Genomic DNA, 27215 nt, shown 5'->3' on the forward strand with positions numbered 1-27215 from the left:
TATGACTTTTTTGTCTCATTTTGGACGACATGCTATACTATGACTTTTTTGACTGATTTTGGACGACATACTATACTATGACTTTTTTGAGTGATTTTGGACGACATACTATACTATGACTTTTTTGACTGATTTTGGACGACATACTATACTATGACTTTTTTGACTGATTTTGGACGACATACTATACTATGACTTTTTTGACTCATTTTGGACGACATGCTATACTATGACTTTTTTGTCTCATTTTGGACGACATACTATACTATGACTTTTTTGAGCGATTTTGGACGACATGCTATACTATGACTTTTTTGACTGATTTTGGACGACATGCTATACTATGACTTTTTGTCACAATTTGGACGACATGCTATACTATGACTTTTTTGAGCGATTTTGGACGACAAGCTATACTATGACTTTTTTGAGTGATTTTGGACGACATGCTATACTATGACTTTTTTGTCACAATTTGGACGACATGCTATTCTATGACTTTTTTGACTGATTTTGGACGACATGCTATACTATGACTTTTTTGAGTGATTTTGGGCGACATGCTATACTATGACTTTTTTAAATGATTTTGGACGACATGCTATACTATGACTTTTTTGAGTGATTTTGGACGACATGCTATACTATGACTTTTTTGACCGATTTTGGACGACATGCTATACTATGACTTTTTTGACTGATTTTGGACGACATACTATATTATGACATTTTTGAGTGATTTTGGACGACAAACTATACTATGACTTTTTTGACTGATTTTGAACGACATGCTATACTATGACTTTTTTGACGACATACTATAGTATGACTTTGTGTAATAAAATACGACTATTTTGGACAACGTAGTAGAGTACAACGTAGCTGACACAAATGGGACTTGAACTCACAATCCATGGTTTATGAGACCAATGTCTTAACCATTAGGCCACTGAGGATGTTTGTCAACTTGACAAGTGCTGCTTTTGTCACATTTTGGACGACATGCTATACTACAAATTTTTTGTCACATTTTGGACGACATACGTATTACTTTGTGTAATATAAGTACCCATTTTGGTCAACCTAGTAGACTACAACATAGCTGACCCAGATGGGACTTGAACTAACAGTCCGCAGATTATGAGACCAGTGTCTTAACCATTAGGCCACTGAGGATGTTTGTCAACTTGACAAGTGCTGCTTTTGTCACATTTTGGACGACATGCTATACTACAAATTTTTTGTCACATTTTGGACGACATACGTATTACTTTGTGTAATATAAGTACCCATTTTGGTCAACCTAGTAGACTACAACATAGCTGACCCAGATGGGACTTGAACTAACAGTCCGCAGATTATGAGACCAGTGTCTTAACCATTAGGCCACTGAGGATGTTTGTCAACTTGACAAGTGCTGCTTTTGTCACATTTTGGACGACATGCTATACTACAAATTTTTTGTCACATTTTGGACGACATACGTATTACTTTGTGTAATATAAGTACCCATTTTGGTCAACCTAGTAGACTACAACATAGCTGACCCAGATGGGACTTGAACTAACATTCCGCAGATTATGAGACCAGTGTCTTAACCATTAGGCCACTGAGGATGTTTGTCAACTTGACAAGTGCTGCTTTATGTCGTCCAAAATCCCTCAAAATAGTCATAGTATAGCATGTCATCCAAAATCAGTCGAAAGTCATAGTGTAGCATGTCATCCAAAATCACTCAAAAAAGGTCATAGTATAGTATGTCGTCCAAAATCTGTCAAAAAAGTCATAGTATAGTATGTCGTCCAAAATCTGTCAAAAAAGTCATAGTATAGTATGTCTTCCAAAATCAGTCAAAAAGTCATAGTATAGTATGTCGTCTAAAATCAGTCAAAAAAGTCATAGTATAGTATGTCGTCGAAAATCATGAAAAAAGTCATAGTATAGTATGTCGTCGAAAAATCATGAAAAAAGTCATAGTATAGTATGTCGTGGAAAATCATGAAAAAAGTAATTGAATAGTATGTCGTCCAAAATCATGAAAAAAGTCATAGTATAGTATGACGTCAAAAATCATGAAAAAAGTAATTGAATAGTATGTCATCCAAAATCATGAAAAAAAGTCATAGTATAGTATGTCGTCCAAAATCTGTCAAAAAAGTCATAGTATAGTATGTCGTCCAAAATCAGTCAAAAAAGTCATAGTATAGCATGTCGTCCAAAATGAGACAAAAAAGTCATAGTATAGCATGTCGTCCAAAATCAGTCAAAAAAGTCAAAGTATTGTATGTCGTCCAAAATCACTCAAAAAAGTCATAGTATAGCATGTCGTCCAAAATGAGACAAAAAAGTCATAGTATAGCATGTCGTCCAAAATCACTCAAAAAAGTCATAGTATAGCATGTCGTCCAAAATGTGACAAAAAAGTCATAGTATAGCATGTCGTCGAAAATCATGAAAAAAGTAATTGAATAGTATGTCGTCCAAAATCATGAAAAAAAGTCATAGTATAGTATGTCGTCCAAAATCAGTCAAAAAAGTCATAGTATAGTATGTCGTCCAAAGTGAGACAAAAAAGTCATAGTATAGCATGTCGTCCAAAATCACTCAAAAAAGTCAAAGTATAGCATGTCGTCCAAAATGAGACAAAAAAGTCATAGTATAGCATGTCGTCCAAAATCACTCAAAAAAGTCATAGTATAGTATGTCGTCCAAAATGAGACAAAAAAGTCATAGTATAGCATGTCGTCCAAAATGAGACAAAAAAGTCATAGTATAGTATGTCGTCCAAAATGAGACAAAAAAGTGATAGTATAGTATGTCGTCCAAAATGAGTCAAAAAAGTCATAGTATAGCATGTCGTCCAAAATCAGTCAAAAAAGTCATAGTATAGCATGTCGTCCAAAATGAGTCAAAAAAGTCATAGTATAGCATGTCGTCCAAAATGAGACAAAAAAGTCATAGTATAGTATGTCGTCCAAAATGAGACAAAAAAGTCATAGTATAGTATGTCGTCCAAAATCAATCAAAAGTCATAGTATAGTATGTCGTCCAAAATCAGTCAAAAAAGTCATAGTATAGTATGTCGTCCAAAATCAGTCAAAAAAGTCAAAGTATTGTATGTCGTCCAAAATCACTCAAAAAAGTCATAGTATAGCATGTCGTCCAAAATGAGACAAAAAAGTCATAGTATAGCATGTCGTCCAAAATCACTCAAAAAAGTCATAGTATAGCATGTCGTCCAAAATGAGACAAAAAAGTCATAGTATAGCATGTCGTCCAAAATCACTCAAAAAAGTCATAGTATAGTATGTCGTCCAAAATGAGACAAAAAAGTCATAGTATAGTATGTCGTCGAAAATCATGAAAAAAGTCATAGTATAGTATGTCGTCCAAAAATCATGAAAAAAGTCATAGTATAGTATGTCGTCGAAAATAATGAAAAAAAGTCATAGTATAGTATGTCGTCCAAAATCATGAAAAAAAGTCAAAGTATAGTATGTCGTCCAAAATCATGAAAAAAAGTCATAGTATAGTATGTCGTCGAAAATCATGAAAAAAAGTCATAGTATAGTATGTCGTCCAAAATCATGAAAAAAAGTGATAGTATAGCATGTTGTCCAAAATCACTCAAAAAAGTCATAGTATAGTATGTCGTCCAAAATCACTCAAAAAAGTCATAGTATAGTATGTTGTCCAAAATCACTCAAAAAAGTCATAGTATAGTATGTTGTCCAAAATCATGAAAAAAAGTCATAGTATAGTATGTCGTCGAAAATCATGAAAAAAGTCATAGTATAGTTTGTCGTCCAAAATCACTCAAAAAAGTCATAGTATAGTATGTCGTCGAAAATCATGAAAAAAAGTCATAGTATAGTATGTCGTCGAAAATCATGAAAAAAAGTCATAGTATAGTATGTCGTCCAAAATCATGGAAAAAAGTCATAGTATAGTATGTCGTCGAAAATCATGAAAAAAAGTCATAGTATAGTATGTCGTCGAAAATCATGAAAAAAAGTCATAGTATAGTATGACGTCAAAAATCATGAAAAAAGTAATTGAATAGTATAGTATGTCGTCGAAAATAATGAAAAAAGTCATAGTATAGTATGTCGTCCAAAATCATGAAAAAAAGTCATAGTATAGTATGTCGTCGAAAATAATGAAAAAAGTCATAGTATAGTTTGTCGTCCAAAATCACTCAAAAAAGTCATAGTATAGTATGTCGTCGAAAATCATGAAAAAAAGTCATAGTATAGTATGTCGTCGAAAATCATGAAAAAAAGTCATAGTGTAGTATGTCGTCCAAAATCATGAAAAAAAGTCATAGTAAAGCATGTCGTCCAAAATCACTCAAAAAAGTCATAGTATAGTATGTCGTCCAAAATCACTCAAAAAAGTCATAGTATAGTATGTTGTCCAAAATCATGAAAAAAAGTCATAGTATAGTATGTCGTCGAAAATCATGAAAAAAGTCATAGTATAGTTTGTCGTCCAAAATCACTCAAAAAAGTCATAGTATAGTATGTCGTGGAAAATCATGAAAAAAGTAATTGAATAGTATGTCATCCAAAATCATGAAAAAAAGTCATAGTCTAGTATGTCGTTGAAAATAATGAAAAAAAGTCATAGTATAGTATGTCGTCCAAAATCATGAAAAAAAGTCATAGTATAGTATGTCGTCGAAAATAATGAAAAAAGTCATAGTATAGTATGTCGTCGAAAATAATGAAAAAAGTCATAGTATAGTTTGTCGTCCAAAATCACTCAAAAAAGTCATAGTATAGTATGTCGTCCAAAATCATGAAAAAAAGTCATAGTATAGTATGTCGTCGAAAATAATGAAAAAAGTCATAGTATAGTATGTCGTCGAAAATAATGAAAAAAAGTCATAGTATAGTATGTCGTCCAAAATCATGAAAAAAAGTCATAGTATAGCATGTTGTCCAAAATCACTCAAAAAAGTCATAGTATAGTATGTCGTCCAAAATCACTCAAAAAAGTCATAGTATAGTATGTTGTCCAAAATCATGAAAAAAAGTCATAGTATAGTATGTCGTCGAAAATCATGAAAAAAGTCATAGTATAGTTTGTCGTCCAAAATCACTCAAAAAAGTCATAGTATAGTATGTCGTCGAAAATCATGAAAAAAAGTCATAGTATAGTATGTCGTCGAAAATCATGAAAAAAAGTCATAGTATAGTATGTCGTCCAAAATCATGGAAAAAAGTCATAATATAGTATGTCGTAGAAAATCATGAAAAAAAGTCATAGTATAGTATGTCGTCGAAAATCATGAAAAAAAATCATAGTATAGTATGTCGTCCAAAATCAGACAAAAAAGTCATAGTATAGTATGTCGTCCAAAATCAGACAAAAAAGTCATAGTATAGTTTGATGTCAAAAATCATGAAAAAAGTAATTGAATAGTATGTCGTCGAAAATCAGTCACAAAAGGTCATAGTATAGTATGACGTCAAAAATCATGAAAAAAAGTCATAGTATAGTATGTCGTCGAAAATCATGAAAAAAAGTCATAGTATAGTATGTCGTCCAAAATCATGAAAAAAAGTGATAGTATAGCATGTTGTCCAAAATCACTCAAAAAAGTCATAGTATAGTATGTCGTCCAAAATCACTCAAAAAAGTCATAGTATAGTATGTTGTCCAAAATCACTCAAAAAAGTCATAGTATAGTATGTTGTCCAAAATCATGAAAAAAAGTCATAGTATAGTATGTCGTCGAAAATCATGAAAAAAGTCATAGTATAGTTTGTCGTCCAAAATCACTCAAAAAAGTCATAGTATAGTATGTCGTCGAAAATCATGAAAAAAAGTCATAGTATAGTATGTCGTCGAAAATCATGAAAAAAAGTCATAGTATAGTATGTCGTCCAAAATCATGGAAAAAAGTCATAGTATAGTATGTCGTCGAAAATCATGAAAAAAAGTCATAGTATAGTATGTCGTCGAAAATCATGAAAAAAAGTCATAGTATAGTATGACGTCAAAAATCATGAAAAAAGTAATTGAATAGTATAGTATGTCGTCGAAAATAATGAAAAAAGTCATAGTATAGTATGTCGTCCAAAATCATGAAAAAAAGTCATAGTATAGTATGTCGTCGAAAATAATGAAAAAAGTCATAGTATAGTTTGTCGTCCAAAATCACTCAAAAAAGTCATAGTATAGTATGTCGTCGAAAATCATGAAAAAAAGTCATAGTATAGTATGTCGTCGAAAATCATGAAAAAAAGTCATAGTGTAGTATGTCGTCCAAAATCATGAAAAAAAGTCATAGTAAAGCATGTCGTCCAAAATCACTCAAAAAAGTCATAGTATAGTATGTCGTCCAAAATCACTCAAAAAAGTCATAGTATAGTATGTTGTCCAAAATCATGAAAAAAAGTCATAGTATAGTATGTCGTCGAAAATCATGAAAAAAGTCATAGTATAGTTTGTCGTCCAAAATCACTCAAAAAAGTCATAGTATAGTATGTCGTGGAAAATCATGAAAAAAGTAATTGAATAGTATGTCATCCAAAATCATGAAAAAAAGTCATAGTCTAGTATGTCGTTGAAAATAATGAAAAAAAGTCATAGTATAGTATGTCGTCCAAAATCATGAAAAAAAGTCATAGTATAGTATGTCGTCGAAAATAATGAAAAAAGTCATAGTATAGTATGTCGTCGAAAATAATGAAAAAAGTCATAGTATAGTTTGTCGTCCAAAATCACTCAAAAAAGTCATAGTATAGTATGTCGTCCAAAATCATGAAAAAAAGTCATAGTATAGTATGTCGTCGAAAATAATGAAAAAAGTCATAGTATAGTATGTCGTCGAAAATAATGAAAAAAAGTCATAGTATAGTATGTCGTCCAAAATCATGAAAAAAAGTCATAGTATAGCATGTTGTCCAAAATCACTCAAAAAAGTCATAGTATAGTATGTCGTCCAAAATCACTCAAAAAAGTCATAGTATAGTATGTTGTCCAAAATCATGAAAAAGTCATAGTATAGTATGTCGTCGAAAATCATGAAAAAAGTCATAGTATAGTTTGTCGTCCAAAATCACTCAAAAAAGTCATAGTATAGTATGTCGTCGAAAATCATGAAAAAAAGTCATAGTATAGTATGTCGTCGAAAATCATGAAAAAAAGTCATAGTATAGTATGTCGTCCAAAATCATGGAAAAAAGTCATAATATAGTATGTCGTAGAAAATCATGAAAAAAAGTCATAGTATAGTATGTCGTCGAAAATCATGAAAAAAAATCATAGTATAGTATGTCGTCCAAAATCAGACAAAAAAGTCATAGTATAGTATGTCGTCCAAAATCAGACAAAAAAGTCATAGTATAGTTTGATGTCAAAAATCATGAAAAAAGTAATTGAATAGTATGTCGTCGAAAATCAGTCACAAAAGGTCATAGTATAGTATGACGTCAAAAATCATGAAAAAAGTAATTGAATAGTATAGTATGTCGTCGAAAATAATGAAAAAAGTCAGAGTATAGTATGTCGTCCAAAATCATGAAAAAAAGTCATAGTATAGTATGTCGTCGAAAATAATGAAAAAAGTCATAGTATAGTTTGTCGTCCAAAATCACTCAAAAAAGTCATAGTATAGTATGTCGTCGAAAATCATGAAAAAAAGTCATAGTATAGTATGTCGTCGAAAATCATGAAAAAAAGTCATAGTGTAGTATGTCGTCCAAAATCACTCAAAAAAGTCATAGTATAGTATGTCGTCCAAAATCACTCAAAAAAGTCATAGTATAGTATGTTGTCCAAAATCATGAAAAAAAGTCATAGTATAGTATGTCGTCGAAAATCATGAAAAAAGTCATAGTATAGTTTGTCGTCCAAAATCAATCAAAAAAGTCATAGTATAGTATGTCGTGGAAAATCATGAAAAAAGTAATTGAATAGTATGTCATCCAAAATCATGAAAAAAAGTCATAGTCTAGTATGTCGTTGAAAATAATGAAAAAAAGTCATAGTATAGTATGTCGTCCAAAATCATGAAAAAAAGTCATAGTATAGTATGTCGTCGAAAATAATGAAAAAAGTCATAGTATAGTATGTCGTCGAAAATAATGAAAAAAGTCATAGTATAGTTTGTCGTCCAAAATCACTCAAAAAAGTCATAGTATAGTATGTCGTCCAAAATCATGAAAAAAAGTCATAGTATAGTATGTCGTCGAAAATAATGAAAAAAGTCATAGTATAGTATGTCGTCGAAAATCATGAAAAAAAGTCATAGTATAGTATGTCGTCGAAAATCATGAAAAAAAGTCATAGTATAGTATGTCGTCGAAAATCATGAAAAAAAGTCATAGTATAGTATGTCGTCGAAAATCATGAAAAAAAGTCATAGTATAGCATGTTGTCCAAAATCACTCAAAAAAGTCATAGTATAGTATGTTGTCCAAAATCATGAAAAAAAGTCATAGTATAGTATGTCGTCGAAAATCATGAAAAAAGTCATAGTATAGTTTGTCGTCCAAAATCATGAAAAAAAGTCATAGTATAGCATGTCGTCCAAAATCACTCAAAAAAGTCATAGTATAGTATGTCGTCGAAAATAATGAAAAAAGTCATAGTATAGTATGTCGTCCAAAATCACTCAAAAAAGTCATAGTATAGTATGTTGTCCAAAATCATGAAAAAAAGTCATAGTATAGTATGTCGTCCAAAATCATGAAAAAAAGTCATAGTATAGTATGTCGTCCAAAATCATGAAAAAAAGTCATAGTATAGTATGTCGTCCAAAATCATGAAAAAAAGTCATAGTATAGTATGTCGTCCAAAATCATGAAAAAAAGTCATAGTATAGTATGTCGTCGAAAATAATGAAAAAAGTCATAGTATAGTATGTCGTCCAAAATCACTCAAAAAAGTCATAGTATAGTATGTCGTCCAAAATCACTCAAAAAAGTCATAGTATAGTATGTTGTCCAAAATCATGAAAAAAAGTCATAGTATAGTATGTCGTCCAAAATCATGAAAAAAAGTCATAGTATAGTATGTCGTCGAAAATAATGAAAAAAGTCATAGTATAGTTTGTCGTCCAAAATCACTCAAAAAAGTCATAGTATAGTATGTCGTCCAAAATCATGAAAAAAAGTCATAGTATAGTATGTCGTCGAAAATCATGAAAAAAAGTCATAGTATAGTATGTCGTCCAAAATCATGGAAAAAAGTCATAGTATAGTATGTCGTCGAAAATCATGAAAAAAAGTCATAGTATAGTATGTCGTCGAAAATCATGAAAAAAAGTCATAGTATAGTATGTCGTCCAAAATCAGACAAAAAAGTCATAGTATAGTATGTCGTCCAAAATCAGACAAAAAAGTCATAGTATAGTTTGATGTCAAAAATCATGAAAAAAGTAATTGAATAGTATGTCGTCGAAAATCAGTCACAAAAGGTCATAGTATAGTATGACGTCAAAAATCATGAAAAAAGTAATTGAATAGTATAGTATGTCGTCGAAAATAATGAAAAAAAGTCATAGTATAGTATGTCGTCCAAAATCATGAAAAAAAGTCATAGTATAGTATGTCGTCGAAAATAATGAAAAAAGTCATAGTATAGTTTGTCGTCCAAAATCACTCAAAAAAGTCATAGTATAGTATGTCGTCGAAAATCATGAAAAAAAGTCATAGTATAGTATGTCGTCGAAAATCATGAAAAAAAGTCATAGTGTAGTATGTCGTCCAAAATCACTCAAAAAAGTCATAGTATAGTATGTCGTCCAAAATCATGAAAAAAAGTCATAGTAAAGCATGTCGTCCAAAATCACTCAAAAAAGTCATAGTATAGTATGTCGTCCAAAATCACTCAAAAAAGTCATAGTATAGTATGTTGTCCAAAATCATGAAAAAAAGTCATAGTATAGTATGTCGTCGAAAATCATGAAAAAAGTCATAGTATAGTTTGTCGTCCAAAATCACTCAAAAAAGTCATAGTATAGTATGTCGTGGAAAATCATGAAAAAAGTAATTGAATAGTATGTCATCCAAAATCATGAAAAAAAGTCATAGTCTAGTATGTCGTTGAAAATAATGAAAAAAAGTCATAGTATAGTATGTCGTCCAAAATCATGAAAAAAAGTCATAGTATAGTATGTCGTCGAAAATAATGAAAAAAGTCATAGTATAGTATGTCGTCGAAAATAATGAAAAAAGTCATAGTATAGTTTGTCGTCCAAAATCACTCAAAAAAGTCATAGTATAGTATGTCGTCCAAAATCATGAAAAAAAGTCATAGTATAGTATGTCGTCGAAAATAATGAAAAAAGTCATAGTATAGTATGTCGTCGAAAATAATGAAAAAAAGTCATAGTATAGTATGTCGTCCAAAATCATGAAAAAAAGTCATAGTATAGCATGTTGTCCAAAATCACTCAAAAAAGTCATAGTATAGTATGTCGTCCAAAATCACTCAAAAAAGTCATAGTATAGTATGTTGTCCAAAATCATGAAAAAAAGTCATAGTATAGTATGTCGTCGAAAATCATGAAAGAAGTCATAGTATAGTTTGTCGTCCAAAATCACTCAAAAAAGTCATAGTATAGTATGTCGTCGAAAATCATGAAAAAAAGTCATAGTATAGTATGTCGTCCAAAATCATGAAAAAAAGTCATAGTATAGTATGTCGTCGAAAATAATGAAAAAAGTCATAGTATAGTATGTCGTCGAAAATAATGAAAAAAGTCATAGTATAGTTTGTCGTCCAAAATCACTCAAAAAAGTCATAGTATAGTATGTCGTCCAAAATCATGAAAAAAAGTCATAGTATAGTATGTCGTCGAAAATAATGAAAAAAGTCATAGTATAGTATGTCGTCGAAAATAATGAAAAAAAGTCATAGTATAGTATGTCGTCCAAAATCATGAAAAAAAGTCATAGTATAGCATGTTGTCCAAAATCACTCAAAAAAGTCATAGTATAGTATGTCGTCCAAAATCACTCAAAAAAGTCATAGTATAGTATGTTGTCCAAAATCATGAAAAAAAGTCATAGTATAGTATGTCGTCGAAAATCATGAAAAAAGTCATAGTATAGTTTGTCGTCCAAAATCACTCAAAAAAGTCATAGTATAGTATGTCGTCGAAAATCATGAAAAAAAGTCATAGTATAGTATGTCGTCGAAAATCATGAAAAAAAGTCATAGTATAGTATGTCGTCCAAAATCATGGAAAAAAGTCATAATATAGTATGTCGTCGAAAATCATGAAAAAAAGTCATAGTATAGTATGTCGTCGAAAATCATGAAAAAAAGTCATAGTATAGTATGTCGTCCAAAATCAGACAAAAAAGTCATAGTATAGTATGTCGTCCAAAATCAGACAAAAAAGTCATAGTATAGTTTGATGTCAAAAATCATGAAAAAAGTAATTGAATAGTATGTCGTCGAAAATCAGTCACAAAAGGTCATAGTATAGTATGACGTCAAAAATCATGAAAAAAGTAATTGAATAGTATAGTATGTCGTCGAAAATAATGAAAAAAGTCATAGTATAGTATGTCGTCCAAAATCATGAAAAAAAGTCATAGTATAGTATGTCGTCGAAAATAATGAAAAAAGTCATAGTATAGTTTGTCGTCCAAAATCACTCAAAAAAGTCATAGTATAGTATGTCGTCGAAAATCATGAAAAAAAGTCATAGTATAGTATGTCGTCGAAAATCATGAAAAAAAGTCATAGTGTAGTATGTCGTCCAAAATCACTCAAAAAAGTCATAGTATAGTATGTCGTCCAAAATCACTCAAAAAAGTCATAGTATAGTATGTTGTCCAAAATCATGAAAAAAAGTCATAGTATAGTATGTCGTCGAAAATCATGAAAAAAGTCATAGTATAGTTTGTCGTCCAAAATCATGAAAAAAAGTCATAGTATAGTATGTCGTGGAAAATCATGAAAAAAGTAATTGAATAGTATGTCATCCAAAATCATGAAAAAAAGTCATAGTCTAGTATGTCGTTGAAAATAATGAAAAAAAGTCATAGTATAGTATGTCGTCCAAAATCATGAAAAAAAGTCATAGTATAGTATGTCGTCGAAAATAATGAAAAAATTCATAGTATAGTATGTCGTCGAAAATAATGAAAAAAGTCATAGTATAGTTTGTCGTCCAAAATCACTCAAAAAAGTCATAGTATAGTATGTCGTCCAAAATCATGAAAAAAAGTCATAGTATAGTATGTCGTCGAAAATAATGAAAAAAGTCATAGTATAGTATGTCGTCGAAAATCAAAAAAAAAAGTCATAGTATAGTATGTCGTCCAAAATCATGAAAAAAAGTCATAGTATAGTATGTCGTCGAAAATCATGAAAAAAAGTCATAGTATAGTATGTCGTCGAAAATCATGAAAAAAAGTCATAGTATAGCATGTTGTCCAAAATCACTCAAAAAAGTCATAGTATAGTATGTTGTCCAAAATCATGAAAAAAAGTCATAGTATAGTATGTCGTCGAAAATCATGAAAAAAGTCATAGTATAGTATGTCGTCGAAAATAATGAAAAAAGTCATAGTATAGTATGTCGTCCAAAATCACTCAAAAAAGTCATAGTATAGTATGTTGTCCAAAATCATGAAAAAAAGTCATAGTATAGTATGTCGTCCAAAATCATGAAAAAAAGTCATAGTATAGTATGTCGTCCAAAATCACTCAAAAAAGTCATAGTATAGTATGTCGTCCAAAATCATGAAAAAAAGTCATAGTATAGTATGTCGTCCAAAATCATGAAAAAAAGTCATAGTATAGTATGTCGTCGAAAATAATGAAAAAAGTCATAGTATAGTATGTCGTCCAAAATCACTCAAAAAAGTCATAGTATAGTATGTCGTCCAAAATCACTCAAAAAAGTCATAGTATAGTATGTTGTCCAAAATCATGAAAAAAAGTCATAGTATAGTATGTCGTCCAAAATCATGAAAAAAAGTCATAGTATAGTATGTCGTCGAAAATAATGAAAAAAGTCATAGTATAGTATGTCGTCGAAAATCATGAAAAAAAGTCATAGTATAGTATGTCGTCGAAAATCATGAAAAAAAGTCATAGTATAGTATGTCGTCAAAAATGAGAAATAGTAAAGAAATAGATTAGTAAAGAGGTCTACTATAACTACTATAACTACTACTATGTCTGAAACTACTGCTACAACCCATCTTCACACACAGGTCCACACACACACACACAGACACACACAGACACACACAGACACACACGTCCACAGTCAAACTCCCCATGAAGTGAAGACACTCCATTAAAGCGTCCTCACTCTGACACAATCTGTGGACGAGTGCACACAAATCAATTTTCATTCACTGTCAACGTGTCCCCGTAACCACAGCGACAGCGTCCCGACAAATTTATGAGCTCAAATTGTTTCGGGAGGATTCACTCGTTCATTCTCCGAGAGTGACATTAAGACTTTTAATGACAGTGGACAGAAATAACCGAGTGGACGAGAGGAGTGTTATTCTGGACAGAGGACACTGACACACACACACACACGCACAGTTTAGAGTTTCCTGCAGAGAAAATGAAGTTTGAGGATTTAAAGGGTGAGTTCAGGTTTTCTAAAGTGAAAACAGATGAAAAATTGATTTTTTGCAAACTGCTTAATTCTACGATATCTTAGGAACACATTCATCACTGTATCATTTTATTTCACAGGGTTTTCTGTCTGGAAAGTCAAGTTTGTAAATCACTCACTGTCCCAGACCAAAGTCCATAGAGAAAATCAGTGATTTTAGCTTACATGGACACAGGAGCTGCTGGTGTACTGCTGCCTCGTGTGGTCACTTTGTGTCACTGAGGTTAATCTGAGCAATGTTTTTCAAAAGCCGAAAATAATACATTTGAACTTAGTGATGGAGGCAGCAGTGTGTGTGTGATGTTAAAATCACTGATTTTCTCTATGGGCTTTGGTGTGGGAGAGTGAGTCCTGTTTAATGAGATCACATGTGACCATGTGTCAACACTTCATACAGTCATACTCCAAATGAGCCTGAACTAAAGCATAACATTTAAAATGAAGAGCTTAATAATAATTTAGCTTTATAATGTAGTTCTTCTTCTTCTACGGTCGAAAGGACGTCACCGGATGTGATGACGCAGACACACACACATAAACACAGCGTTCACTGGACTCTTCCGGACTCTGGACTCTTTGTGTGCGTCTCCCAGTGAAAGTGTGGTCATGTGATGTGAGAGCGTTCTCTGCACTGCATCGATCGATATCATCAATACCTTCATCTTTGAGTTTATATGAGGAGAATGTGTTCATAAACACTGACCTTGTCAGGACCAGTACTCTTCATGGAGACCAAAACCTGGTCCTAGTCCTAAGAGTAACTAGTTAAGGTTAGGACAGGACGTGAACTGGTAATGGTTAAGATTACATGTCTGTAGTAGACTGAGAGGACCAGGTGTTGTCGGTTCAGATTGGTTTTAGGGTTAGAATTGGGTTTCGTTTTAGGTTAAGAACCAGTACAGTCCTCATGGAGACCAAAACCTGGTCCTAATGAGGCAGAACCTTGTTCCTGAAGAGCTGGTTACATTTAGGATTAGAATTGTGGTTATTGGTTAATGTCAGTGATAAGACTTTGTTTCGTCAGAGTGTGTGTGTGTGTGTTCATGTATGTAGTACGTTGTGAGGACATTTGGTCTGATTTTAGGGCTTTAGACTTGGTTTTAAGGATAGAACTGGGCTTAGGTTTAGGTTTGAGTAATGCCTTCTATTTATGAGGGTCCTCACTAAGACTGCTGAACAAGAATGTGTGTGTGTGTGTGTGTGTGTGTGTGTGTGTGTGTTTGTGTGTGTACACATACGTCTCCTCACAACTTTAAGGTAAGGCATTCAGCTGTGATGGTTAAGGTAAGGGTAACAAAGTGTCCTCACGAAGTGTGTGTTCTTGTATGTGTCGCCTCTTTAGGACCTTTTTTTTCTGTCATAAACTGACCTTGTCAGGACCAGTACAGTCCTCATGGAGACCGAAACCTGGTCCTAATGAGGCAGAACCTCATTTCTGAGGAACTGGTTAAAGTTTAGGTTGAAATTTGTAATAAGTGTGTGTGCGCGTGCGTGTGCGTGCGTGTGTGTGTGTGTGTGTGTGTGTGTGTGCGTGTGTGTGTGTGTGTGTGTGGCTGGAGTGAGTTACACGGGGAAGTGAGCGTGAAGCTGCAGGTCGGGGCAAACAAGATGAATCTGCTCCGTTCAAAGGCTCTCGCTAGAGGGCAAACTGAGAAATGGAGAATTTTATTGGTCTTTCTGACTGTGTGTGTGTGTGTGTGTGTGTGAGAAGAGTGAGGGAATATGTGTTTATTTGTTTACAATGCCTCCAAGGTCCTGCGCTCTTTGACCATCACTCGTTTTTTTCTGTTGTTGTTGAACTTTTTCTCTCACCCTGCCTCAAACTTCCCCCCTCACTTACAAAAACACCTGAAACTGTTTTTCTCCTCTGCTTTTAAAGTCCCAATGAAACAGTACAAACACGTTCTCTGAGGTCATAACACCATCAAAACTGAGTTGTTAACCGTTGAGCCGAGTTTGAATGACGATACAAATGGACGATTTTGCAAAATTAGGTATACATTTTTTTTTTTTTGAATGAGGATCATTCTCTTCTACTTAGCAACACTCACCATGTCATCATTTCAACCTCTTACTGTAACGCACACTAAATCACAGATTATGAATCGTTTGCTGCTCTCTCAGACTTTTCCAATTAAAAACTGAAGTTTGTAAACCACTCACTCTCCCACACCAAAGCCCATAGAGAAAATCAGTGATTTTAACATCACACACACACACACACACACACACACACAGGAGCTTCTGATCCACTGCTGCCTCCATCACTAAGTTCTAATGTCTTATTTTGTCACGCAAACATGTTGTATAGACAATTTCTTGTCTCCCATACACCCCCCCCCCCCCACACACCTTCACTTTAAGTCATTATAAAATAAAATAGAGTGAAAAGACTCCTGTCAGCTGCCACTTGACTGCAGCTGCTCAGTGAGGCGTCCTGTTACTTCCTGATGAGCAGGGAAATCCAATGTACTTTGAAGAGTGTGTGTCTGTGTGTGTCTGTGTGTGTGTGTGTGTGTGTGTGTGTGTGTGTGTAATGGGATTTCCAGTCAGACAATCAATATCCGAGCTGCTCCACGATGAGATCAGTGTCCATGTGTTTATCGTCACAGGTCAATATCATAGTACGGACTCTTGCGCTCGTCAAACTCTAACTGTGTTTGCTGCACTCGTCCGTCTCTCTGTGCTCCATCACTTCTTCCACTCGTACGCTCTCTCTGATCAAATGATAACAACATTAGAATCTTTTCTGCTTCTAATGAACTTTTCACTGGTTTAAAGCTTCAAATGACAGACGTGACACACACACAGTTGTTCTCAAATGACATAAGTGTTGAGTTTCTTTCCCGCTCGTACGCTGTTTACCAACACTCACCTCCCTGAGGGGAGAGAGGGATGACGTTTCAATTAATCCACTCACCGCAGCTCAGCGAGCAGTGAAAAAACAAATCTTCCATGAGTGTTTGTGTGTGTGTGTGTGACAGAACCAGCCACGCCCAGAACAGAACTTTGTCTTTTTCATTCTTAAAAAGTGCTTCTGTAAAAACACCACAATGTTTGTTCACACTCACAAAACCCAACACCACTCTGAACCCTTTTATAGCAGGAGAAAATCACCCATCCATCTACCATTCATCCATCCATCTACCATTCATCCATCCATCCACCATTCATCTACCATTCATCCATCCATCCACCATTCATCCATCCATCTACCATTCATCCATCCATCTACCATTCATCCATCCATCCATCCATCTACCATTCATCCATCCATCTACCATTCATCCATCCATCCATCCATCTACCATTCATCCATCCATCTACCATTCATCCATCCATCCATCCATCTACCATTCATCCATCCATCCACCATTCATCCATCCATCTACCATTCATCCATTTACCATTCATCCATCCATCCATCTACCATTCATCCATCCATCCATCCATCTACCATTCATCCATTTACAATTCATCCATCCATCATTCATCCATCTACCATTCATCCATCCATCCATCTACCATTCATCCATCCATCCACCATTCATCCATTTACAATTTATCCATCCATCTACCATTCATCAATCCATCTACAATTCATCCATCCACCAGCCATCCATCCATCTACAATTCATCCATCCACCAGCCATCCATCCATCTATAATTCATCCATCCTCCCTCCCTCCATGTTGTTCCCTCAGTTTCTGAAGTAAATCCTATTTTCGTGTCTTTTTTGTTGGTAAAAATTCACAGAGAATTGTTTATTATAATAAAATGAATGGAGGGAAAAAAGGTCTGTGGAGAAATAAGAGAATTGTTGCTTTTCACTCGTTCACTGACAGACTGAGAAGTGAAACAGCTTAAAGACAAAGAGCAGCCGGTGTGAGTGCTGACTATCAATAAAACTATTTGTTTAAGCCTCCAAAAAAAAATACTAAAATAAGAAAATCAACATTTTCACCTTGAAGAAGTTTGTTGTGATGGAATCAATGCGGCAGTGAGTGAAGTAGCTCTTTAGCTCGCTGGAAATATCACTGAGTAAACTTTAATCTGATTTCCTGCTCTAATCTCCTCACTTAACGTCTGTTTGATTACTGACGCTCGATTCCGTCTGATATCGATCATCGTAAATTAACCACGACGAAGCCTCGGGAGCCCGACGCTTCACAGGTGACAAGCAGCGGCGGTCATTTAAAGGTGCAGTGCGTGAGATTTATCACTAGGAAAAAAACCAAAAACAAATTTGCAGTCATTTTTAAACGGGGTTAACGTGCATAAAAACTCTTAGAAAATGTGACATTGGCAAAGTTACTTTACTTTATTTACAGCGGTTCTTTTCAGAAGATTCAGAAGCAATAAAATCAATGTAGCGCTTCCAAGGATTCAAGGAAAAATAGACACAGGGATGAAGAGAGGGTGATATTTACAAAACAAGCAAACAGAACAAACTAATCCACAGCGGTGAGTGTCCGATCGATATTCAGGCTATATGAGGAAGTCAGAGCACATTATGAATCATTTATAATGTCAGGAGATGGAGAGACCACTGGACTCTAACACAGTGTGCTGTGCAGCCAGAGTTACTTTTTTATCTACAGGAAACTTTAAAGTCCCACAGGAGAAGCTGCACCTCAGCCACGTCTCACACTGTAATCAATGATGCAATGATTCCAAAATACAATCATGACAAAAAATACTAGATAAATTAATTCACAAGACAAATAAATGCTAAATGCTAACATCAGCATCTTCACAGTCTCACAGTTAGCAGGTGTGCTAACAAACATACCTTCAAAATGTTTTTCTTGCTACATTATGACACTGTTACACAGAGGTTTGTAAAGCACTCACTCTCCCACACCAAAGCCCATAGAGAACATCAGTGATTTTAACATCACACACACACACACACACACAGGAGTTGTTGATCCACTGCTAAAATCACTGATTTTCTCTATGGGCTTTGGTGTGGGAGAGTGAGTACTTTACAAACTTCAGTTTCCACTCACATAAAGTTGTTGAACGGCAACATAAAGTAGCAAAAATATTATTAAGACCGAAATGCAGCCAGAGTTTTTTCCATGAATACATTTTCTTTTTCAAGTGGGCCATGATAGACGTGTGGGGATGACATTAAATGAACTTGTATGAATGTTTTACAGCAGATTCTGTGTTTCCGTGATCATCACTCTGTCAAATGAACAGCACATTTTTCCTTCCACGCTGCATCCAGAGATTTGCTGCTGATCAAACACTGGGAGTTTGTTCAGGCAACACTGGATGAAAACTATATAAAAAAATTAAAATAAAAAACCTTTCTCTTGTTACTACTTAAAATTTCAAGTGAGGAATGGTCGACTGGTTGAATGAGGAATGCACTTCCAATTAAAACTTCTGCCAGAGCCCCAGAGCATTGACTTCTAGTTCTGCAGGATTTTCATAAACAGAACGTCACGTGACTACAAACTGAGACGGAACTCAGCAGCAACGAGGGAGGACGTCATGTGACATATGAGTCCAAGACTGGAGTCTACTGAGACCAAAGCCTTTTAGGGCTTGAGGCTGAGTCAAGACCAAAACCCTGACTTAAAGGGATCAAAACTGATTCATGACCCAGACCAAAACTAACCAAGACTTCAAGGGGCCTAGACCAAGTAAAGACCAAGACCAAAGCAGGGTAAGACTGAGTCCAGATTAAGACCAGTTTGTAACAAGATCAAGATTAGACCAAGACCTTTGGGGACAGGGACCAAGTTAAGACTAAGACCAAAGCATGGTGAGACTGAGTCAAGATTAATACCAGGGTGTACTGAGACCAAGACAAGACTAAGGCTCTTAGAGACCAAGACCAAAGTGTTTGGTCTTGAGTGGCTCAGTGGTTAAGACCCTACCTTGTGTACGAAAGACATCATGGTCGCAAGTTTGATTCCACCCCTGGCTAATTGTACTTGATTCCATTGTAAGTCGCTTTGGATAAAAGCGTCTGCTAAATGACATGTAATGCAAAGTAATGTACTGTAAAGATCAAGTCAACACTAAGACCAGATTGTAAATTAAGAAGGCGAGACCAAGTTAAGGCCAAGACCAATGGCAGAGTCAAGACTAGAAACCAAACTAAAGTGTACCAAGACAAAACCAAAAGTTTAGGGACCAAAACTGAATCAAGACAATAACCAGAGAGTTCAGAGGTCAAGACAAGTTCAAGACTTTTAAGGACCAAGAACGAGTCAAGACCAGGACCAGTTGTATTAACTGATCTCCACTCACTGCAGTCACATCTCTGACTCTCTAACCTCAGTGAAGGAGTAGCTGCTCTGTGCTGAAAGCAATCTTCATACACAGTTTTTTCTCTCCATAAATTCTCTCAGTTTTAAGGAGACGGGGGACGGGGGACGGGAGTCTGAGATGGAGGAAAGACTTGGATTCTGAATCATCCAACATGACCAGCAGCAGTGCGACACTAAAAACCTTCCTATTCTCTTTCTCCGGTCTTGCTGTTTTCGTTTTTGACTGCCGACACTTGAGAATCTTTTCAGCTCGCTCTTGTTTTCGCCTGCTGTTGTTCTGCGTCTCCTTTCATTCTGTACGTCTCTGATCTGTTTTCTTATCTTGTCCTGTGCTCTGTCTCATACTGATCTTTACAGTTCTGTTGCATTGTCCTCGGTTAAACAAAAAAGGAGCGTGTGATTGTGCTGACAACTCATTCTCTGTGTACAGTCGCTCCTCGAGGCGCTTTCCTGGCAGAGGATCCTTCAGGAATAACAACACGGAGGATGAATATGCAACAAGTGAAGAAAGACAACCAGACAGAGATCAGTGTGTTGTAGTTCATCCAAACACACGGGGATTAAGAGACCAAGACAAGACCAGGAGCATACCGAGAAGAAAGGAACAACACTTTAAGGGACAGAGAGCAATTTAAGACCAAGACCTTTTGAAAGAAGCCCAAAACAGGACAAAACCAAGTCATGATGAAGAGTCGAGTCCACCAAAACCAAAACAAAACCAAAACTTTTAGCAACCAGAACTGAGTCAACACCATTACCAAAGTGTAAGACTGTAAAAGTGAGATTGAGTCGAGACCACATTTCCAATGGATTGAGATCAATTCAAGACCAAGACCAGAGTTCACCAAGAACAAGACAAAACACGAGTGTGCCAGGACCAGGACAACACCAAGACCTTCGGAGACCAAGCCCAAGTTAAGACCAAGACCAAAACAGGGCAAGAAGAAGGGTCAAGATAAGGAGTAAAGTGGATCAAGACCAAGACCAACCATGACCTTGAACAAACAAGACAGTGAGTCAATACCATGACTGGAGTGTTTGAAGACCAAGACAAGACCAAAGGAGCGTAAATCTGAGTCGAGATTAAGACCAGAGTCAGACCCGATTGTAACAAGACCAGGACAGGACAAGACATTTGAGGCAGGGACCAAGTAAACACCAGATTCAAATCCAGATCAAGATAGATCCAAGATAAAGACCAGAGTTTACCGACCAAGAAGTTTGGGGACAGGGAATAAAATAATGAATTGCAGTTAACGCATTGATGCTAGCAGCCTCTGTTACAAGAGGACTCTTCTTGTAATCGACCAAAGAATCTGGCTGAGAAGTGTTTTTTAGAGACAAACCCTGTGTCACAGAGACAGAAGTCCACTACAGAGAACTGAGACCCTGAGACAAAGAACATCAACATTCAACATTATTTCATCAGTCGAGCTTTTATGGTGGAGTGGATAAGCAGCAGCCGCTCTGAGGAAAATGCATCACAGCCTGTTTTCACTTTGCCAAATGGCAGAGAAACGAGAAGACGACGAGAATCTGAACGTGGCCCAAATCCAAACACTGACTGTAGAGAACGCCAGCCGCTGCTCATCACCTGGTTCATATCTTCTCCATGGTGATGAACGATGGTGACTCACTGCATTTCAGAGACCAATTAAAGGGATATTTCAGGTTTCTCAACCGCACCTGCGCAAGTCTGCGATATCATCGGAAAGTTTGGACATTTCACCTATTTTTTTACGCAAGAAAATGATCTTTGTTGACAGTTTTAGTGTCTAAATCTAAGTAATAGCATGCCAACACAAGACCAAGATCTTTAAAGGCCAAGACAAAGGTAAGACCAAGACCAAAACAGGGTGGACTAAGTTAAGATTAAGACCAGTGTGTACCAAGATAAGACCAAGACCTATGGGGAATTTCAAGACCAAGACCAAAACTAACTAAGAATTTTAGACCAAGTAAAAACCAAGACTAAAGCAGGGCAAGATCAAGTCAAGACCAAGACCAGGTGAGACTAAATAAAAAACAAGACTAGAGTGCACGAAGACCAAGACAACACCAAGACTTTAAAAGATCAAGACCAGGGTCCAAGATAAGATAAGGGGATCTTATGGGGATCAAGACCGATTCAAGACCAAGACCAAAACTAACAAAGAATTTTAGACTGAGTAAAAACCAAGACTAAAGCAGGGCAAGATCAAGTCAGTGGATCAATAACTCCTGAGTGCTGTGATGTTAAAATCACTGATTTCTCTTTGGTGTGGGAGAGTGAGTGGTTTACAAACCTGGAAAAGTCTGTTTAACAATGAGATAAAGACGTGAACATGTTCTTAAGATAGCGTCGATTTAAACGCATGTGGATTTAGAATGTAGAAGTTTAAGAGTGTACAGTATTTGCTGGTTTTTGGCACGATGTATAATGTCAGCACCAAATGATGTGTACGAAGAAAAAAAGAAGTTTTAGTATGAGCTGTAGATAAAGCTAAAGAGCCTAATAAGAGGCTGCAGTGGTGCATGATGGGAGTGTGGGTAAGCTAACATCGTCCCCGAGGTCTAAGAACACTCACTAATAATTACAACGAGCCTGTACACGGATAAAATAAGGCACTAATTATCCAAACATCCATGGCATCATTAAAGTCATGTGCTACAAGATCATCAGTGTGTGTGTGTGTGTGTGTGTGAGAAGATATTTTGTGGTGTTTGTGGAGCAAAAATAACATCACAGTGAAGCATTTTATGAAAACAATGAGAACGAGCTGGTGATTTGTGTTTGTTTGCAGCAGTTGAACAAACCTCTCATGAGATTTTATGGCTGCAGAAAATGTTCAGTGAGATCCAAATATATAACTTTCACTTTCCACATCTGACAGTTACTCGACCGCTAAGGAAACGACAGTAAGTCACAGACGTGTGACGCGCTGGTGAATCTCGTCTGTCCGTCCATCTTTACCTCTTTATCCTCCACACGAGGGCCACGCGGGGGCGCTGTGTCAATCTCAGCTGACCGTGGTGACCAGATTGGCAGTTTTTGAAGTTTCTCGATATGTGAAAGTGTTATTTATTATTATTTGTTTAAACTGCTCGTGTTGCTGTGAATGAGCCCTGAGGCGACGCCATGCTGCTCTGCTTCCACTTCCTCCATGACATCCCATTAAACAGCCACTGTGTGTGTGTGTGTGTGTGTGTGTGTGTGTGGAGCGGATTGTTTCGTATTCTGTTTATTCACTGTATTTTTATTTTTTTATTTTTTAATTTGACGACTGTCTCCAAACCAAATTGGCCCTTGGGATCCCGTGGATATAAATGACATGTGACAGGCTGCAAAGACACGGGCAGATTATCGCGCGGCCTTGGTGTCACACTGTGACAGGAAATGAATGGCGTGAATTGGATTATTAGCTCGGGCCAAAGACAAATCTGTACAGTGAGCATTCTCTTCAGCTCAGTCTCGTTATAATCAAGAGGCCGACGACAGATCCACAGCACAAGGATTCCTAAAAAAAATAATGCTGAATAAAAGCTCAGAAATACAGAAGTACATCATGTTCCTGTTTATTCTCCATGTGTTCCAAGGTTTGTACCTGAAATATATTTTTATATCACCAAGAAACAAATATTTTTGTCACTTCATGTCGTTACTACACAGGAAACTGAAGTTTGTAAACCACTCACTCTCCCACACCAAAGCCCAGAGAGAAAACCAGTGATTTTAACATCACACACACACAGGAGTTGTTGATCCACTGCTGCCTCCATCACTAAGTTCAAATGTCTTATTTTGAGATCCTTTCACAGACCAGTGTGAGTACATACCTAATAAAGCCATGAAGCAGATACAGATCGCGAACAGCGAGCTGAAGCTCAGGCCCACGTCTTCCCTGTAAATGGCCAGTGGCGTCTCGCAGTGGCGCCCCCTGTAGCCCTCCGGACAGTGGCAGGTGAATTTGGAGGGCGACTGAGCCACGCAGGTTCCCCGGTGACAGGGACGAGTCGCACACAGCGTGTACACGCACGACTTCCTGGAGCCGTTGACGCGGATCATGTGACCGGGAGGACATCTGCGAGCAAAGACACAAATAACAGGATAATGAGAGAACATGACAGCAGCAGCTTTCATTACATTCTCTCCAGAGAAAACACAGGAAGAAAACAGAGGTTACATTCAAGCATTTCAAGTTCAAACAAAGATCAAATATTTGACTTCATTTGTAACCATTTCCTGCAGCGGATAAAAAACCACACAAATCGCTGTCTTTTAATCAGCGACGTGACGCGGCCGCGGCGTGGAAACGCTGACTGTGTCTGTGGAGTTTTTATGCAGACGAGGGCACATTTTCTGCCTCACTTCAGAAAACCGCGCCGTAATTAAAAGCTCATTTGGGCGAAACGGCTCAAACAAACATTTTATGAGGCCATTAATTCACTGTCCCAGTCAATGTCCACACACACACACACACACACGCTGCTCTGATGACATCAGAGATGAGCGCTGGCTGGAGATTTGCTCGCGCTCGTAAATATTGACTCAAGTTTACGACGGAGCGGCGACATTAATCTGAAGATGGCGCCGTGATTTATCGCAGGTCTGTTTATTTTTTCTCCTCCTGAGTGAGAAAAAATCTTTCTGTCCTTTATGACTTCTGTTGTGATGTGTATAATGAGAGGGTGAAATAATGAGAGGGTGAACCGATGCTGATGCTGGGGCGGATTATGGACCAGTGGACTTTCATCCATCCGTCTTCTACCGCTTTATCGCTCATGTCACTTTTCTGTTATACAGTTCCAGCTCCACTCAGTTTAGTTTCAGTTACGTTGTTTTCCATGACTTCATAGCTCCTCCTCCTCAACGTGGGCGGAGTCATCACAGCACGGCTGCAGGAAACTGATGAGGAAAATAAATGAAGTCATGAAGTTGTTGGTGCTGTGAGTGATGAACGTCAGGGAGTCAGTGATATGAAAACATGAATATACCAGCGGTTATGAGGCAGGAACAAGAAGAAGAAGAAGAAGAAGAAGAAGAAGAAGAGGAAAGGGGAAAAGTCACCAAATGACTCAGGTCTAAATCTTTACATTACTGTGAGTCCCATAACATTTTTGTATGTTAATAATTACATTTTTGTGTTAATTATAAAAAATTCACTTTGATGTGACTCAGTCAAATCTTTTATGTTGATAAGACTCCGATAAAAAATGTACATTAATGCAAATTAAATTTTTAGTGTGACGATTACATTTTTTTTTTATGTTAGTAATAAAAAAATAGGTTAATGTAACGTATTTTTTTCACGTTAATGTGAAACAGATAATTAAAAAAAAACATTAATGTGACTGAGATCTATTTTTTACATTATTGTGACACATATCTGATTTTTATTCATGTGAAAAATCTATAAATAATGGAAGCAAAAATATAAACAGGAAATCAGTGTTAACTTCAGTCCAGGACAGAAAAGTAACGTCATGATAACAGAAGACAAGTTTAAATGAAGCCAGAGTTCAAAGACTTGTGTGTGTGTGTGTGTGTGTGTGTGTGTGTGTGTGTCAGTACAAGGGTTAAAAAGCCTGAGCAGAAAGTGAAGAAGATGAGAGCCGTACAATCACAAAGTGTCAGGACAGAGAGAGAGAAGAGGAGTGAAGACATAAAAAGGTTGATGGATGATCAGAGGAGACAAGCAAGGAAGGAAGGAAGGAAGGAAGGAAGAGGTGAGATTAAAGGTGACAAGGCTGCACATGAGTGGCAGGAGAGAAAGTGATTGGCTGAGCTGAGAGCATGTGACCACGAGTTTGTCACGTGACATTTCCTATTTCCTGCAGACAAACAAACCTTTTGAAGGCGTCGATGTAAAAATGTCGACGTGGCCAAACTGTGAATCCCATTTGTTTGTCAGAAATGCCGTGTTTGTTTTACAGAGCAGGGTCACAGTTCACAGCCACACTCCCTCAGACTCCTGTGGAGTCTCTGCTGCTGGCAGTCGTCACATTTCACACTGACAATAACAACATGAAAGAAAGTTTAATAAAAAGTAAAAAGGTGAACCTGACTCAGCTTGAGACGCTCAGTGAAAACACAGCCGTGACTAAAAGACTTGCATCATAAAATCAGCTCAAGAATACCATATTTAAAGGTTTAGGAGCCTAAATAGAGCAGTCATGTCATCATATCTCGGCAAAAGTATAAAAAAGGAAGGTTTGTAAACCACTCACTCTCCCACACCAAAGTCCTTAGAGAAAATCAGTGATTTTAGCTCGTGGGGACACAGGAGCTGCTGGTCCTCTGCTGCCTCGTGTGGTCACTTTGTGTCACTGAGGTTAATCTGAATGAAGGACTTTCAAAAGCCGAAGTGACAAAATCAGACATTTGAACTCAGTGATGGAGGCAGCAGTGGATCAACGACTCCTGTGTGTGTGTGTGTGTGATGTTAAAATCACTGATTTTCTCTGTGGGTGAAGGTGAAGGCAGGTTTTTCTTTCACTCGTGTGTGTAACGCTCTCACATGCATCACATGACAAGATCATCATCATCATCATCATCATGTTCTAATAATCTGTCATGTGTGTTTGCACGTAAACTTGATGTGAAAGAAAACTGAAATAAACAGTGTTTTATTATCATTTTAAAATAATTACATTCTCTTGGTTTTTCCTCCCTCATGCACATTCCATATTCTGTTGTTTTAAATGTGTGTGTGTGTGTGTGTGTGCGTGTGTACCTGCACTCGTGCACTCTCCACAGGTCCACACAGGTGAACGGGGAGCTGCAGTGGTTCTTCTTGCAGGAGTCAGACGAGCAGCCGGGGGACAGCCCTTGCATGCTGACCTGGGAAACCCCGTCTCGTGGCTGACTGTCCAGTGGCATGTAGCGTCCATTGAGACGAACGTCCCTCACACAACCTGTGGACATGTGGACAAATGAAAAACAGAGAGTTCAGAGGAACGAGGAAGAAAACTGTATACAGTCAGGTGAGCTAAGTGTCGCTAATGCTAGGAGATGCTAATGTTAGGTGCTGTTACAACTAGGAGCGGTTAATGCTAGGAGATGCTAATGCTAGGTGCCACTAATGCTATGAGATGCTAATGCTAGATGTTGCTAATGTTAGGTGCTACTAGCACTAGGTGCTGCTAATGCAACAGTGAACTCTGCATCAGTAAAAGTGTGACAAAAACAAAAAGATGTTTCTTGATGATAGTTGATGTTTTTATGAGTCATATCTCAATATCTGTCAAAAATAAGAATAAAAACTGATCTGTAGACGTCAGGCTGCGTCACATGTTTTAAATGTGAAAAACGGAAACTTCCCACATTCTCACAGGTT

At 36.4% G+C, this 27215-nt stretch overlaps 1 protein-coding gene across 2 annotated transcripts in view; it reads right to left on the bottom strand.

Moving 5' to 3' along the window:
- Positions 1-27215, bottom strand: part of si:ch211-186j3.6 (neural-cadherin) — a 184775-nt gene that overhangs the window by 6578 nt on the left and 150982 nt on the right. The window contains exons 35-37 of one of the 2 annotated variants that reach the window (XR_009240200.1): positions 26613-26793; positions 25727-25889; positions 24718-24784 (exon numbers count right to left, since the gene is read on the bottom strand). Coding sequence is in view for 1 of the 2 variants with exons in the window: in XM_058628543.1 (XP_058484526.1) it covers positions 23716-23960; positions 26613-26793 (426 nt within the window). In the remaining variant the exon portion in view is untranslated. Of the gene's footprint in view, positions 1-23715; positions 23961-24717; positions 24785-25726; positions 25890-26612; positions 26794-27215 lie in introns of those variants that run through there. The other variant, XM_058628543.1, reaches the window with a different exon arrangement.

This window comes from Solea solea, chromosome 5, assembly GCF_958295425.1.
Source record: "Solea solea chromosome 5, fSolSol10.1, whole genome shotgun sequence".
Taxonomy (NCBI): domain Eukaryota; kingdom Metazoa; phylum Chordata; class Actinopteri; order Pleuronectiformes; family Soleidae; genus Solea; species Solea solea.